The 17,973-nt window shown below is 41.6% G+C and overlaps 1 protein-coding gene across 2 annotated transcripts in view; it reads right to left on the bottom strand.

The window, feature by feature from the left end:
• UBE2F (ubiquitin conjugating enzyme E2 F (putative)) overlaps window positions 1-17,101 on the bottom strand; it is an 84,968-nt gene extending 67,867 nt beyond the window's left edge. For both annotated transcript variants that reach the window (XM_054829564.1, XM_054829566.1), the window contains exons 1-4: window positions 16,942-17,101; window positions 14,185-14,318; window positions 4,994-5,023; window positions 2,397-2,462 (exon numbers count right to left, since the gene is read on the bottom strand). In XM_054829564.1, the coding sequence (XP_054685539.1) occupies window positions 2,397-2,462; window positions 4,994-5,023; window positions 14,185-14,302 (214 nt within the window). In that variant the 5' untranslated portion in view covers window positions 14,303-14,318; window positions 16,942-17,101. The remainder of the gene's footprint in view (window positions 1-2,396; window positions 2,463-4,993; window positions 5,024-14,184; window positions 14,319-16,941) is intronic.
• Between the last annotated feature and the right edge of the window lie 872 nt (window positions 17,102-17,973).

The raw sequence follows: 17,973 nt of genomic DNA, 5'->3' as shown, positions 1-17,973 counted from the left end.
GCTAGAACACTGACCACAAAAGGCATTTCCAGAGTTAAACACATTTAGTCAGTAACTTCATGGTACCCTGACCCCTGGCTACTTTCAGAAACTGCCTCAGTGTAAGATTCCTTATAAAATGTGGTTACAGAATTCAAGTTCTAATGTGAATCAGAATAAGAACATAAACATAAAATATGAATATAAAATAATTAGCATGCCTTTAACAGATCTGTCATAGGAGGGTGCAATCTCTGTAACTGCAGATATGCAAACTGAGAACCCTAAGCAGCAAGCCAGCAAGAACCTCTTTGCTGTGCAGACTAGCAACCCTGGCTTACTATAAACACTTACTACACAAGTCCTAACAGTGAAAAATGCAAGGCAGTATTAGATATTCCCTGGCACTCACAGCCGCACTGAGCCCAGCTCTTGCTCCACAATTGGAAAGCTGCAGAGGTATTTGAAAATTGCTCCCTGAAGAGCCAGATATATGAGCAGGATTTTTAGAAGTAACTCAGCTCCTCAATGCAAGAGACAGTTCCAGGCAGGAGGAAGAAAACCAGCTCTTCCTCCTGACTGTCAAGATTCATGCAACATTGTTTAGACACTGCAAGAATAGTTGCCTCGAGAAAATATTTGGGTCTATTTGAGCCAGAAAAATTCTGTGACAGCCACTTAGCTGCCTCTCTGCTACCCCAGAGATAACTAAGATTTAGCATGCTCTAAAGAAAAACCTCACTAATGACGAGAATCAGAAAGCTACAAAGCTTTTCTTGGTATGTGTTATGTTCTGCCTTTAGAGAGCTGTGCTTAGCTGTAGCTGATCACAAGATTCTGTACCTGAATTATGCACAGCTGAAAATAGATGTTTACTTCGGTCAGACTGCAACTGCAGAGACTTCAGCTGTGCAGCTATATTTAGAGTAACAAAATGTTAATTAAGATCATCTCCTTCCCAAGATCATTTCAGCAACCAAGCAAGCGCAAAAACCATGCCCTGCATTCAACAACTGTCTTCCGACTGCAACATCTTGCTGCACAGCAGTTAACAGACAAAAAAATGACTGTATTTAGACACCTCAGAATTAGTATGAAGAAGCTATGATTGCTTCACATTCAAGACATCCCTAACTTGCACAGCGATGATCTTGAAGTCAACTCATTTCCAAAATATAAGCAGCAAACTGAAGGACATCTGGTGCAAGCAGACTAACACTCACCAAGTAAACATGAATACATCTCCTACATAGATTAAGAGGTTAAAAGTTCTATAATAATACTTGTATTTATTTTTGATTACACTGACTAGGGCAGTCTCACTCATTTTTCCATCACAAAAAGGAGACACAAATGGACATGTTTAACAAAGACCACCCAAGATTTCTACAGCCGAAGAAACACTAGCTGATTTTGGCTAATAAGCACCAACAGTGACATCTAGCGCCCGTTTGACTCGAAGATACTGGATTATCAGAAACATTCCCATCGCCATTATTTCTACAGTAAGACATCACTATGATTGCCATACTGCATCCGAATTCTGTTGTCATTAAGCATCTACAGAAAACATGCATCTACAAGAATTAGTTGACAGGAAGATACTGATTCCAGAACATGTAACTCAATTCGGTACACTGAACACATCAATGTTCTCATTTAAATAGTTGCACAAAGGTAAGGCACTGCAAAATTAAGTGTATGTCATGTTTAAATAATCTTCCATGCAAATTCATCCATAAAACATACACAAGTTTCTCTTCTAAAATGGACAGCCATGTGAGCAAAGTTTATAATTTCAGATGGCTATTAAGAAATTTAAATAGAAATGATAAATTCCAAAAATGTAGTCCTGAGCTTTTCCTTTTACTGAAGAGCATGCCAGCAGAAGTTTTGCAGTATACTTAAGTTGCATTATTAATACAAGATCTAACTTCCACATACTTGAATATTCCAAGACTAAGAGACTCCTGCTTGTTAGGCACCTTCAGACATGCATGGATTTGAAGTTTTCCAGCAGTGTTGTATCTGTCATCTACCCTTTCAACACTACAGAACCAAGAAATCAGAAGAATAAATCTGCAACATGACAGGGCTGTAATACAACAATTTCTCTACACATAGTCCAAGCTTCTCAGCAAAAACAAGATGGTTTGAAATTGGCTAGGAGAAAAACTTTTCAAAGTGACCAAACAAGACCTGAACAATTCCTTAGCCTGCTCAGTTTTGATGGCATTTTTATTGGAATCTAGTTCGTTAAATCCAGCCCAGTTTCTCCATTCCATCTATAAAATAATCACTGTATTACAGCCAGTCTTTTGAGTAGAAAGTTTATTGGATTCTTGAGCAAACTCTTGAAATTACGTTTCGTAAACAGCAACACGCAAAAGTAACATGCTTAAAAAAACTAAACTTACCTGGGATTACAGTTAGCTGAAAGTAGTGAAGCTTGTTTGGGTCAGGAAAATTCACTTTACATGTACCTGTGAAGCAAAAGAATAATTTACATCAGACAATTGTTTTTCCACTGTTGGGAAAGCAAGTGTATCATCTTTCACACTCTCCAAATTCCCTCTCTGATTAATCCCTACCTTCCAGTCAAGTGATTCCCCCCTACACTTTGTCTCTAAGCACCTCTTACCTATACAGTCACAGGTCACCTGCAGTAATGGAACTTCATATCTTTGAGCTGTGAGGAAGAAGCTTATTTCCTTTCAGTAAACCATGCTGTCTCAAAGACCTTGAAATGCCAAAGGATTCGGTCTTTTGTATATATACTAGCTCCATGTTAAGATAGCAGCATAGATAACGAGCATCTCTTCCTTACAAGTTCTTTAATAGTAATGTGTATTTGACATTTGATCATACACTGCAGTCTGCAAAAAGTCATGCCACCACAGCCCTATGCCAACAAAGGATTATTTACACCTGTAAGACATAATGAGATACAAGCTTTACTGAAGGCCTCATCCACAAGCCAGTGAAGTCTCCATTTGGCTGTGTCATATTGAACAAGTGTCTTCTGCATAACCAGTTACACATATTAACAGCAAAGGTTATGGAGCATCATTACAAACCAAACACTATGGTCATACTCTCAGACTAGATGAATTTAAGGAGAATAGTGAAAATTAAGAACAAGTGTAAAAGATAAAACAATCTGATGCATCTGTTGTACTGAAACCACTGACTAGTTTCAAGTTCACAGTATAACAGCCTGTCGTTCACATTTGATGACACAAAGTTGCCTTCCCATGCACAAAACTAGCCTTTCTTGACTATGGCAGCAACGAGCTGCCAAGCTGGCACTAGAAGGTGTCTATATCCATGGATACATTATCATCTACATTATGCAGCCTTTAGCTTCTTAACCATCAAGCTGGCTGTTCTTTTTCCATAGTCAAGTAGCTAAAGAGTATCAGAGATATAGACCCTATTTGCCTGAAAAAAATAACTAGAACTGTACAGAAACCCTAGTAATGCATTTGCATTGTAGTAACCACGAACCCTGATACACATTTCTCAGGTGTTGGTTATCCTATAGAAGAGTCTACACAAAAAAGTTAAAATTACTGTGTAAAATCTCTATAATTGCCTTCAAGAAGAGCATATAGAAGAGACAAATAATGTCTCTTCCTGCCCTCCTTTTTTACTGCTTCTGTTCTGTGTATTTCCCCCTTGTAATTCCTCCCATCAGGCAGTCTGTACACTGAAAAGCTTGATTTTTGAGATGTGAGCACTGATCCAGATTTAAAATCATTAGCAAACCAAAGATGCTCATCAGAAGCAGAACTTAGAAATTTAACCTGGCAAGGAAAAAATATGGTCAAAGTTTCCCTTAGATGGAGAAAGACTAGAAACATCACAAGCTACCTGCCAGCATAATCAGAGAGAATATTCACTGCTTTTCTTTGTTAGATAAGCATATGGACAAGACAGTATGAATGCACAGCACGGTAATAACCTGCACATACACTCTCAGTCTGCTGCAACCAGCTCCTGCTTCTTTCCCTGCAGGGAAAACATCTTAGATTACTCCGAAACAGGAACGTGCACCACATGAAGTTCTGTGGAGCAAGCGATGGACTCTGAATGTACCTCTGAGCTTAGCACGCAGTAACTTGTTGTGCTTGCGTGCACTCCAAGAACTCACGGCAGAATGATGCTGTTCTGGTCAATGCTTGAAGGGAAAGGGAGCTCAGCAACAACTCAACTTCACTGTCAACACCCACCCTCTGCAACAAATACACAGCAGTAGGAACTTCACTCCCCTTTATAAAAGGGCTTTGTGTTCTGCTGTCCATTACAGAATGAAGCTTTGTAAAGCTAAAGAGCAGAAAACATGTATTTGACTTTTAACTATCTGTCCTCAGCTTCAGAAGCAACAAGCCACTTACCCTGTGCTCTTAAAAGCCTATTTTAAAGTGGCCATTAATATTTTCAGCTTTTAGCATAACATACAGGACAGATTCCAGGGCAAAAACCGCATTATTTTGCCTTTTTTTTTTTAAAGGAATATGGACTTTAAAAAAACCAAACAAATTTTCATTAGTATTTTCACTATTAACGAACACATCAGGTTACAGCTTGCATGTGAAATGAAAGAGCACTAGGTTGACTTAATACATTTCCAGAGAACTGAGCTATTTGCTCTGCCCCTAAAACACCATCTACTGTTTTGAAAATTAGAGAATGGAGAAAACGGGAGTGAGGCAGTAAATGTACTCTTCAGGTACCTTTTGCGTGGTTCATGAGGGGGAAGCTCCCAGTCCACCACCAATAAAATTCTAGAGGCAAATGATCAATACTGCTTCCAAAGGACCCTAATAAGCGATCCACCTCTCCACAACCCCTTAAGAGGGAGCAAAGAAAACCTGTCCAAGCCTGGGTGGCAGAGTTTTGCACAGCTTCCCCTACAGTTAACAAGTATCATTACTGTTCATACTTCAGTCGAAACATTCAGTTCAATGGTCCTTCTTCCCTTAAAAAGTGTACCATTAAATGTTATACTTACAAGGTAAATTAGCTTCAAGTTCTGCAACCTCTGTTGAAAGAAAAAAACAAAACTGTTATTTATGCAAGCATAAAGCCATTTTTGAAGTCGAAATTGGCAGATCTAATTTAAACCACCCTGTAAATTTTCACTTAAAAATATAATTAAGCACCACTGGAGGTTTACCTTGAAATTTCTCTTTATGTCATGCAATTCATTACTAAAAAGACTCAACTGCCCTCACAGATAATGCAAACATACCCCACTGTGATTTAGGAGGTTCAGCTCTGCCAAGACTGAAGCACCAGGGCTTCTAATACACAGAGTCCTGGCATTACCCAAACCTCCAAACTCGTCTACATAAGGCACTAAAATACAGAAGGCCAGAACTCCACAGCCTGCAAAACACAAGAGTAGAAAAACCTCGAGAATCAAGGTGCCAGTCCAACAATGAAAACACGCACAGGAGGCTCACAGCCTGCATAAGCATTACCACTCTCCAGCATCTAACTGAACTCCTACTGTCCTTCTACCATCAGCTACGGCCTGCCTCAGGTTACACGCTGCTTTTGCAGGGAAGCCTCCAAGCATGACATCATGTACTGCACACCGGAAAACAGCTATGGAAACCCTAATTCAAGGGCACTGTCATACTAGATGTGGTCTTGCCTGCAGAAACCAGCATGAAGAGCACCAAAAGAACAGAGAAAGACAAACCTTCACTTCAAGCACCTGACACAGCAACATGCACTGGTCGGTGATAAAAACTGCATCCATTGCACAACTCCCCCCAGACCTCTGCACTGTTGAACAAACTCAGGAGTCTTAAGATTTTTTTTTTTTGCTCCTGCGACTGATGGATATTTCCCCTGGGAACACAGATTGCTATAGATATGCAGTCCCGTTGAATTAAGATTTTTATTTATTGTATTTCCCCACGCATAAAACTTAGAAGTTATTCATAAAAGAAAGTAAGTAACCCAGTTCAGTTGCATAGCTCCTAGGAAGGGAAGTTTATTCCTAAACCCCTTTTTTGCCATGCTACTTTCTCTGAAAGACTCCCTGCTTTCTCCCTCTTTTGTGTATTTTTTTTGTTGAAGTCTTACTCTCAACTACCTGTATTTCACGGAAATATGAGATGCATCAAGATACCTCCCCCCTTCTACTGCTAAAGTTCTAGGAAACCTAATCAAATACATTTTTACATTTCCTGTAGTCTTTTTTTCCACTTGATTTCTAACTTCACTTTCTGGTCTGCACAGACACAGCCCATTTATTTGAGCTAACAACAATGTGTAAGAAATTCCAACACCAATTCTCAAAAAGATACATCTTAAAACTGTAATTCAGTTTAACATACGGGGAGCAATTTCTTGGCACAGAATCCAAACTGATCTCATCACAATTAAGAGCTCACTAATTCCCCAGAACTTTTCCTGCATCCATGCTTACCAAACCTGGCTGGTCTGCAGCAAGCACAATGCTTAAATTTGAGTCCCACCTCCCACTTGCTTGGCACAGCCCTGGTATCCCTGCATCTGCAGCCTACTGTACCAAGAGAGAAAACCTCACCAAAACAGAAACACCGTGTTTCACACTTACCTAAAAAGTTCACAACTGCACTCTTTAAAATCTCACATTCTGCAGCACTTGAGCAGTCACAGCCAATTTAACCAAAGCTGTACACTGAAAGACACACTACACTGGGGACATACGGTTGGTAAAAGTTTTCAAGGAGTATTGTCTTTGCAACATACCAAAAATGTAATTCCAGCTATAGTCAAGGACTTGATTTTTACTTTCCCTTTCTGGTCAAAAAAAAAAAAAAACCAGACAAGACACAACCAACTACTGAAGGCTGCAGCTATCCAAACCCATCATAGGAATATTCCCCCATCCCTTTCTCTTTGAACTCACCAGCCTTTCACAGTGGGAGGCACTATCAATCTTCACTAGACAACAGATTTTAGGACCCGGCTCTTATTTTAAGGTGTTGACTGCTTTCCTTATTGCTTTCTGTGCTTGTGCACTGTTTGGCTTAATGAATCCTGCCTGCTCTTTGCTTCAATTCTGAGAAAAGGGCAGGCAGGGAAAGGGGAGAAACCAAAGGACAGAGTGTTGAAACCCAGCAATGGCCAGGCTGCAGCAGTTCTGCTGAGCTGGGGCCTCACTTCTGCCTCCTGCAAGGTTCAGTAAAGCTTACTGATCACCATAGCTCCTTTCAAGTGTGAAAAATTCCCTGTAATGCCTTCACACTTCTGTGTTTCCCTTTGTCTTGGCACAAGGATGAACGGGTTTTCATGTGAAAACATTAAAAGGAAGCTGCTCATACCCATGAGTACAGAACAGCACACTTGCTTTTTGAAGGTGTGCAAACACACGGGAAGGCCACAGTAACTAATCCACACAAGCTCTGGAAACAAAAGCAAGTTCCCCAAAATTAAGGTTTCTAATCAACTCTGCAACAAACCACTGAAACTAAGACCAAAAGAACTTTGTAAAGATAAAGTAGGTAAGGGCCTGCTTCAATAATCTAAACTTTTAAAGCAACATCAAGGAAGGAAACAGATGTTACTATCAACTGTGCCATATAAACATTGGTGATTAACAATAACTAGCAAACATAATGGGCCAAAGCTACAGTGTTTGTGAATTTTCCATATTCTATGACTCTTTAGTAGTGACAGTCTTGACATTGAAATAATTTTTATATTTTGCTGCTCAGAACAAAGATTTTGACCAACATTCAAGCTCCATAAGGATTCTGATGTTTCACATTATGTATTTTCTACATAAAGCAGTATCACTGACAAGAATATCCTCCATAAGAGAACATCCCTCATGCAGTCTGTCAACTTACTAGCATGGTTTAACAGATTTGTAAATAAGCAAAACGTAGAAGCAACAATTAGAGCTCTAACACTCTGAACTTCCAAGATGTCCAAAAGCCTCACTGAAGAACAAACTTACTCTCACAACCCTTCTGACCTTGTCTTTCAAAAAATTACTATCAGTATCTGTGTCTTAATTCAGAGCCAGACAACCTCACCATTTCTTAAGATGCTGAGAAACAACCGGATAAGCCAAGTCTCAGGAAATACTGTGTGTAAGCACTCCAGAACATCCACAGGAAAATGGTGCTCATCAATGCCCACTGAGTGCTCGCTTAGCAGAGGTGCAGGAACACAGCAGAGCATCTGAATTCCTCTCGCAGACAAGAGGGCTCATTGCCAAGAAGCCACAAACCCAGAAGCACTGCAAGGCCCTGCACCCACTCTGATAAGCTGCCCTGTGTAGGTCTGAAAGGCCATAAGTGCAGACACATGCCTGAGCTTCTGCAGGGGGGGGGGGGGGGAAAAGCAAGTGCAGTCAGCCCAGAGCCAGACTAGCTCCTGAGCAGCCAGTCCAGTGTTCCTGAAACCTTACTTGATCTGGTGCAGTAGCACACCCAAGCAGCAAGTATATTTGCAGAGTCCTGCTCTTGACTCAGTATGCACTTGCTTCAACAGTTCCAAATGCTATTTTAAACCGTAAAAAGAGTTAAAAGGCAAGGGTTAAACTTAAACCTACGATAGACTTTGGAAGAGTTGAATGCAAACTGATTATGTCTCAGAAACAGCTTAGGAACTTTATAAAACAGGGGAAAGCTAAGCCTAACACAAGCAACCAGAGCTATTTATAAATGATTTCACAAACAATAATTCTCCCTACCCATGACAATTCTCAGGACAGAAATAGGAACACGCACTTTTGATGTGTGTACAGGCATATGGTTTATGAGAGACCCACGTGAATGTTATATTCAGTAACGCACAGACTATAATCACGTTGTTCTGCTCCCTCCCCTTCCCCCACCTCAACTCAACAAGTCAGAATATAGAAGTGCTTTGTTTACTAGCCTTGCCACAAGGTCTGGCCATATGCTTCTCACTGGAGTTTGTTTTTAAGTATACAAAATGAAAGCATTATTTCCTCAACTGAAATGAACATTCTCATCCACAGCAATACTTACTTCCCTCTGGTTTTGTCAAAGCGCCCCATCTCTTGTTTAGGTCCCTCTTTAATGTACATCTTTAAGACTGCTAGAGATGAAGATAAATACCTTGACACTAACAAAAAAATTCCATTTTGTAAGTATGAATTCTAGCAGTATAATGCTGTTTGCCTCCTAATTCTTATCTATCTTTATAGCTTTCCCTACTTAGCTCCTCAGAACTGTACAACCATACGGACCAGTATTAGAAGTCAAACAAGCCACCTAACACTGCCAGTTTTTCAATAAGAGTACAAGATGTGTATTTTCCTTCCACTTCCAAATGTCTAAAATAAACAAGATACTATCAAATTACATGCTTCAACTTCTATACACTATTACAAAAGTTATTATCCTGACATCAAAAAACTACAAAAACCACCCTGGTTGGAAATCTCTAACCCTGGCAATATATCATTTCATATTTCAGGTATGCTGAAAGTGACAGGCATAAGGAGTCAAGCAATACATTGAACCAGGCCTCCCTTTGTCAGCGAAGTTCTAGAAAAAGTCTCACTAACAATTTTTCAAATTAGCTTGAAATTTTTAGCTTTAAAATATCTATTAAAATTACACTGCAAGCATTTAGTGTAAACTACTGGTTTCCTCTAATAAATATGAAGCACTCACGTAACAAGCAGCTTTCCACTGTTTTCTTCCAAAATAAAGGACTTCATGGCAGGGGGGAACAACTAAGCAGCATCACAAAACGAAATGCTTTTGTGATTTATGTTGTGCAACATGCAGAAGTAAATGCAGCATTTTCAAAACAATGTCTCAAGTAATTTCAAGAGTGTTAATGAAGGAAGGTTTTTATAATTCTCAAAACACCCCTATTTTTTTTCCCCTCTCAATTTTCCGTGCCTGCTATTGTGAGGAGGAATATTACCATACCTGAAGGTTTGAGGAAAGCAAATACATGGATTCTCCTCATTTTTACTTACAATGTACATTTATCTCATTTTTATGATCAGTTTTCCACTTCCTTCTACAACTGCACACCTGATGCATTTTCTGGTTACATACAGCTGGTTGTAAAACCCACAAATGTTGCACATGACTGAGGAATAAGCCATGCTAACTCATTTTCTTAGACATTAAGTTATTTCAAGCTGTCACTTACAGTCAAACTAAGCAGCACTAGTAATATAAAACTGAATGATGTTTAGGTGCACTATAAAAAAAAACATTTCAAGGGACAACCTTTGTGATCAACAAGCATAAACATCACTGCTGCTACTGACATCCTGGCATGTTCTTCACCTCTAATTCAATTTAGTAGTCATGTTCATTATACAATATTAAACTTAATAGTACTTTAACACGTCCTCAGCTCCCTTCAAATTTTCAGAAAGGATCTACCTTTCAAGTTGAGCACTGCACAGCTCAGAGCATCCTGCAGGAGCAGTCATGCAGCCCTTATTCCTAACCTGAAGTTCTCTCTTGGAGATGAATTTGACATCGAAAATTGCCACAGCAGCACAGGAAAAAAAAAAAATGAAAGCTGCTAAAGTAAGTGTACTGCTTGCTCTATTTGAACTTGAGTACTAGGTCTACAGAATTAAGGCCTTACTCTCCAACAGAGCCTGTATTGGAAATCCAGTGAAAACAGGGATGCAAGAATAAGGCACACTGAACTTTTAACACAGTTGTGCTTTATTAGGGCCTCTCTGCTTGCCAGAGAGACAGCAGAGCCTCTTCAAGCACCATTTCTGTCTGCTACTTCTCCCCACATCAGCATTTCCTTTCTGCCTTCTCCAGTTGTTCACAGTTCCTCCACTTGATTTGTCTTGAAACATGGTAGTCACTGCTTGGTCCCTCCCCAGTCCAGAAAGCCTCTCTCCAAGAACTGTCAGCCTGAATTACTAGTCCTCAGTCTAGCACACCCCTCAGACAATTCTGCCCTCCGTTATTCCAAAGTGGTGGATGTTTTCCTGTGATTTCCCAGGGTTTCAGATCAGAACTGCCACCATGCCCCTCACCTCCCAAGTGCAGTCCATTAGCTGCTGAGATAATCAGCAGGGCACAGGCTGTTACCAAATCCTGTTTAGCAGCCATGACTAACACCTGAAAAGACAGCTGGAAGAGAATATCCAGCTGTCTCAGAATTACTTCCCTACACAAAATTTTAGATAGATTTTTCTTCCATTCATATGTCCATGAAATAATCCAACAAAACACTGCCCTGAGCCATGATTGATATTTGAATATATAACAATACTGGACATGTAAGCAAAGGCATAGCTTAGAAAAAATAACCAAGGGCACCAGTATTTTAAGAGTAACTTTTTCACAGAAGTGGGGAAAAAAGTCTGTTTGACTTGCATCCATCACTAGAGTCAAGGACAGCACCTGACAACACTCAACTGATAGCTCACACACTTCCAGTTTTACTAAAAGTATTTCATATGCTGATTGTGAATTTTCTTCTCATTCACATGGTGCAAATGCCCAGAGAGGTTGTGGAGTCTCCTTCTCTGGAGATATTTAAAACCCACCTGGACACGATCCTGTGCAACCTGCTCTAAGTGACCCTGCCCTAGCAGGGGGGGTTGGACTAGATGATCTCTAGAGGTCCCTTCCAACCCCAACCAATCTGTGAATCTGTAAATAGCTAGCATCATATCTAAATTATCACTTATTTTTCCTACTTAAAGGCAATATTGCTTAGCAGACATATGTAGTTGGTCTATGCCATTTTTTTGAAAAAGTTTGTAAGCATCGTCTGCACTTATCAGTGGCTGGGGTCACAGCCATCTACCCCATAATCAAAGTGACATTGATCCATTTACCAGTCAGTGTACAAAAAACATTTGAGGACTGCAGGGTTATCAGTGTGACAACACATCCTTCAAAGAGATCCTGTAATGCCTCCTTGGACTGGACTATCAACACAAGCAAGGCTGTCTTTAATTTACCTCCAGATAAAAACCAGACACTGTCTGTGTCTGGGTGATACCTCTAGTAAAACTGGCAGATATCTGTCTGCAGAATTTATTAGACTATCACCAAGTTACTGTGGATCAGGAACAGCGCATCATCATCACTCGAGCAAGCAAGGAGCTATCTGACTTTGGTTCACACACTATCACCAGCTCCCAGGGCCAACGTGTGCCAAAAAATCACCCTCAGCTAAGCTTCCAGGACAGCCCACCATGTGTGTAAGCTGCTGTGGAGGATGCTGCACAGACCAGCTGCCCACTGTTCCCCTATTGACTGAGAAGCTATGGACTTATTTGAGGCCAAAATGGATGCAGGTGTGCTACAGACAGAGCATAGCTATCACTGAGCTTTCTGTTGTATGTGACCACAGTCCCTCGTTCTTTCAACTCAGAGGCTTCGCACAGTAGAATAAAACCACCAACAACAACACCATTAAGAGGTACAACTAAACCAGCACTAACCTCAACATAACTGCTGGGGCAAACAAGGACAGAACATGCTGGGGCCTTCCTCATCTCCTCCTTCCTTACTTCTGGCCAGCATTTCTTTTCTTTTTTTGCAGAACAGATTATTTTTAATTCACAGGTGCCAGGACATTGACCTGATTGAGCCATTCACCCATTCTACAACTGTCACCTGTTTGTTTGCTAACTCCAGCCTAAACAAACATCAGTAACAACTTCTACTTACAACCACTCTCACAAGCTCCCACCAACTTTGTTTCAAATCTAATCCAACAGCCTGCAGTTGAGCACACACCAGACTATTACAGTTCCATACAATCAAGCAGCAAAAGGCACCGGCGCAGGCCCAGATGCAATAGCATCCTTGCTGTATGCACAGCTTTACAGGCAGCTCTTCACTCCCTATCAAACTCATTCCTGCAGATCTATACATGAGCTAAAAACACCACCAACATCAGAAGTCCATCTTCACTTAGGCTCTCAGCATTAAAGACAGGATCAGCTGCTGCAGCATCTACAAAGAGCTGGAGCAAGTTCTAGAAACTTTTATAAATGAATGGTCTACAATTAGCTTAAGAGTAGCTTAAAAAAGAATATCCCCAACAAGTCTTTTCCACACTAGCTACTAGATTTTCCTCTCACTTTCAGTGTGGTTATACTGAAGTGATCTACTGTCAGTTCCAATTTCAGTCTAGAAACCATTCTAACCAAACTGACAGTCACTCCTACAACTCTTTTTGAAGAGCCACGGGATACAACTTTTGCACACAACTGGATCATGATCTAGCACTCACGCTTGTCAGGATACCAGCAGTGACTTGACTTGCTTTTAATATTTGTCAGTTTGGAACTAAACTCATTCAAAACTTAGTTTGCGTTGGTTTGCCAATGGGTAGCCATAGCAATGACAACATCAATACTGATTTGCTATAGCTTCCAGTCTTTTCTTCCCCTACAGACTTAGGTAAGGGTTTAGTCATAAAAGTGAAATACATGATTGTTCTAAGGGTACAGTAAAATTTCTTATGGCACCTCATGCTATACCAGGCATTGTACTTGAAGTGTATTTATATTACATTGTTATTTTCCCCTCAAGTCTACACCTGTAGGTTAGTCAAAATCTCAGATTATATATATTTAGTAATTTGGCTTTGTAGCTTAGCTTGGTTAAAGAGCTTATTCCTCCTGCCTGATATCTTTCCCTCTCAGAACTGGAGTTACCTGAGGATTTCCAAATTGGAAGTCTAAAACAAGCTCTTTGCAACAGTTGTCACATCAGGGTTTAAAGTGTATTAAACCTCCCTGTCCTTAGAACAACGCAAAGAGAAAATTGTGAATATAACGTTCCCACAGTCTGGTTGAGGCAATCCCAGTACACTGAGATAGCAGCATTTGCAGTGAAATATTGCTCCAGTATACAGTTATATGGCAGAATCTACCCTAATTCAGAAGAGCTGTATGTAATGCTAGAGTTAGGCAATATCACCACTGTCAGTCTCAAGTCATTCTGAAATAAGACCAGGAAACACAAGTTTCCTTTGACTGGCATGAATCCTAATAGTGAAACTTACATATCAACAGTAGTATATTCATTATTGATCATTTTTAGCAGAAACATCAGCCTAAACAATATATTCCTTGCCACTAGATCAAGCTGCACAGTTCAAGCATAATACTTCCAGAAATAATTTTATACACAATTTATTATTGTTTACTGGCAACACACCTGCAAACTGTAAACCCCAAAATATTTAAATATAAGTTCCTTTCACCTTTAACAAGTAATTTATCTCGAACAGACACCCTCCGAGTTGAATCAGAAGCTGGATTGGATGCACGGGGTCCTCTGACACCATCATCCCGCTTCAACTTGCTTGCCAGAGTTAGCATTACTGCTGTCTTCAATCTGGAACACAAATATCAGAACAGAGTCAATTACCAGAGCTAAAGCACTAGGAGGGAGGAAAAAAAAACCATGTACAAAACTGAGTTATAGTTAGTCCCTTATTCAACAACTATCATCATACTGTTAGCACTCAAAGAAAATGATATATACAGTTAACATGACTGCAATTAAAGACAAGGATGGCCTAGAGTACTTGAAGAATGAGAGTTTGTTTCAGATGTGAATACTGAGACAGTTACAGTATGTTAGGCCAAGAGGAAGTGTAATTTTTCTGGAGAAAGGTCAGACTTTCATCACTGTTTACAATCCAATTTCACTGCACCATCTACCACAGTATACCACTGCTTGACATCACTCCTTCAAAAGAACTGCTGTGAAAATACCCCTGCCACAACCCTGGCCAGACAACCTGATACGACCATTCTCATCCATACTTCACATGACAATATTAGGAGCTACTTTTTGGCTGGCCAAAAAAAAAAAAAAAAAGACGGAAAGAGGAGGGGAAGGGTTACTGGAACAATTCTCTAACACTAGGAAGTGAGCTTTGAGTCAGCTAACAGGACACAGGAAACTGATTTAAGCTGCAAATAGTGCAATTATCTATGCAGCTGCACAAGAGTAACTCTTCACAATACACTCCTCACACTGCAGAGCAATGGTGGAGAAAATTAGATATGGAGATTTGGTAACTGAAATGAAGATATTTTTTGCTGTGTCAGTCCTCCACTATAGAAGATAACTGCACTGATAAATAAATTACAAGAAAAGGTGGACAGAAGGCCAAAGTCATAAAACCAAAACATTCAGTCATGGCTTAATACATTTTGACACTACTCCTAGTTGAAGGTAACTCATTCTTCTTAACAGTTTGGCCAAAAACAATGTAATGTTGACAAAATCCATACCCTTTAGGCCTCACTGCCACCAAAATGGTAGGAGAAACATTTATCCTTTAGTCATATGAATTAATCCAATGAAATAAAGGCAAAAAAACTTGTAAAAAGTCAGCATACAGTCTTTACATGAACCAGTTTGCATAGAAGACCAGACAGGTATGATGCAGCAGTTACCAAGAGATGAAACAGTTACTCCGGTAACATCAGCTCTGTTTAGTATAAAATGGAGAATCAGCCAAGATATTCACAAGGCAAATAATAAAGTCCAGTAAACCACTGAGATGAAGACAATCACACCATAAAGTGACAAGACTCAATACAAAATTTATCTTTGTCAGCTTCAGCTCTGTGTGTCTCGATGTTTCCTTCCTTCTTGTAAGCAAGCCCTGAAGTCAAGTTTAACAGGTCCACTGCAACAGTAGTTACTTTGCTTGTTCATTTTGTTTGTTCTTGCCCCAGAGAAAACAGGGGATAAAGCCTCTGACCTGCCAATCTAGTCACTACATCTGTAACAACAGCCCTACTGCTTTCCCAAGGTTGTGAGAAAGCTGACAGATTTATACCAAACATCAAGCCAACACCAAAAATACCAGTGAAGGGGCAAGAAGGAGAAATAAAACAACTGACATGACACTTGGATGTTGAGAAGAATATAAGAGATAAGTGAGTAACAAGGTTTTTTTTAAAAAAGGAAAGCATGTATTTCACAATAGTACCTAACAGTATGAAACTCTGGCAAAGAGCTACAAGAAGGTCAAGTTCTCTGAAGCTGACAAGTATGTTTATTAGCTTTGAGATCCAGATTTAAAACAAACAAAAAAAATTCAGGGTAAATGTAAATCTTGCTCGCCAAACCAAAACATTCAGTAGATTTTTTTTTCCCTTCCACTGCCCCAGAGAAAAAAAGAATAAGCAAACAAAATAGTCCTTTTTTACCTTGGAGAGGAGAAAGACAACAGTTGGTTTAAAAACAAAAACAAAATTAAAAAAGGAAGGGGGGAGTAGGGGAGTCTGGGAAGTAGCAACACAGGGTCTTAAAATAAAAAAAAGGAAAAGAAAAAGAAAAACTGTAAACTGCAGGCACCACTCCACCCCAAAAAACCACCTTTTAGGTGCCAAGTCCAAATGAAGTCAACTTCAATAGGAATTAAATGCCTGAACACATTTATAGATCTGTTTCCTCACTGCTTGTCCTAGAAAACTAGGAAATCGAAGAGAAGTGACCAGTGTGGAAAAGAGATGATTCGCTCCAGCTATACCCCAAATTTCATCACAGGAGCACAGCGAGGAAGCACCCAAAACTTGCTAACCGCAAAGTCAGGCTTTACCACTGCACACACCAGGCAGAGAGGGGAGGGAGGGCTGCTGCGCTTATTTATAGGCGGAGGCAAGAGAGCCCCAGGATTTCTCCAGCTCCCTGGGGAGCGGAGGGCCGCCCTGCCCCGCACCGCCGGTGCCTGCTCCTCGTCAGGGGGGGGGATGGCCGGGGCCGCCGCGGTGGGGACACGACCCTGTCGGGCCGGGGGGGGAAATAGTTCCGCGGAGCCAGCGGGGTCCCCCCACAGTGTCGCCGGGGCCCCGAGGCCTGGCGAGCCGGAGCGGCCCCGGGAGATGTGGGGGCCCCGGGTGGGAGAAGGGGCCGGGCCTGAGGCAGACGGAAGGTGCCAAGCCTGAGCTGCGGGGCCTAGCCCCGGCCTAGGAGAAGGGGGGCGGCCCGCACTTACCTGAGTGCGGCGTCAGGGTCCGGCTCCCGCGGCCAACACCATCCCCGGGGCTGGCCCGGGGCAGGGGGCGGCGGGGCGGCTCCTCCCTCCGCCCTTCCCTCCCTCAGCGGCGGCAGCGCCGGAAGCGGGCGGAGCCTGGGGCGGAGCCGCAATGCCGCGGGGCGCGTGCCCTCAGCAACAGCTTTATGGGCAGCGCGCAGGGATCTCGCGAGGGTTGAAGTGGGCGGGGTGGTACGCCCACCGCGGTCTCGCGAGAGTTGGGGCTGGCGGCGGGGGCCGGGGGGTTGTTGGCCGCCGGCAGGGCGGCGCCATTTTGGGGCGCAGCCTGAACGGGGCTGCGGCGGCGCGGCCGTGTCAGCCGGAGCGAGTGCTCGGCCTGAGGAAAAATCTGTCCCCTGCCAGCGGGAAGGGCCAAGCCCCGGCCCGGAGCACAGCCTTCCACCGGTACCGGTGTTGTCTTCTACCGGACCCTTGGCAGGCCCGTGGAAATGCGGGTTGATTCAGCTACAGTATTAATTATACTGAGAAACGAGGGAGATGTGATAAATGGCAACATCACGAGAAGGGGAAGAACAACAAGCGTCATCAGCATGATGTCAGAAGATGAGCTTAAATATCTGGCTTGCTAAAGCCTCTGCATTAGTGGGTGCTTAAATTAATTCACTTAATCTGTACATTCCAGTGCCAGATTAGAGGAAGCAATGGTGAATGAGATTAAATGGATGTAAAAAAACTATTCATAAGAACGCATTTAATATTGGAGAGTAAATGATACTGTTACCATTGTAGCCAAAAAGATAGGCCTGTAATGAAGGCCTACTTGTATTATAGGTGATAAGAAACTATTCATTACTACTTTAGGTGGAAGGCTAACAGTTCTTAGAATGAGCACCTGCTACACATCATGGTAAAAAGGAGGAGCTACAAGACACTTCAAGGTCTTTATGTACATACTTTTCAGAAAGGGAGGACACTAACTGCCTCCAGCAGCATCCTTATCTTCCTGAGGCATATAGCGAACAATTACCAACA

Source organism: Grus americana, chromosome 6 (genome assembly GCF_028858705.1).
Source record: "Grus americana isolate bGruAme1 chromosome 6, bGruAme1.mat, whole genome shotgun sequence".
NCBI lineage: Eukaryota > Metazoa > Chordata > Aves > Gruiformes > Gruidae > Grus > Grus americana.
Note: the sequence above shows the minus strand (reverse complement) of the source record. Positions and strands in the feature narration are given on the sequence as shown.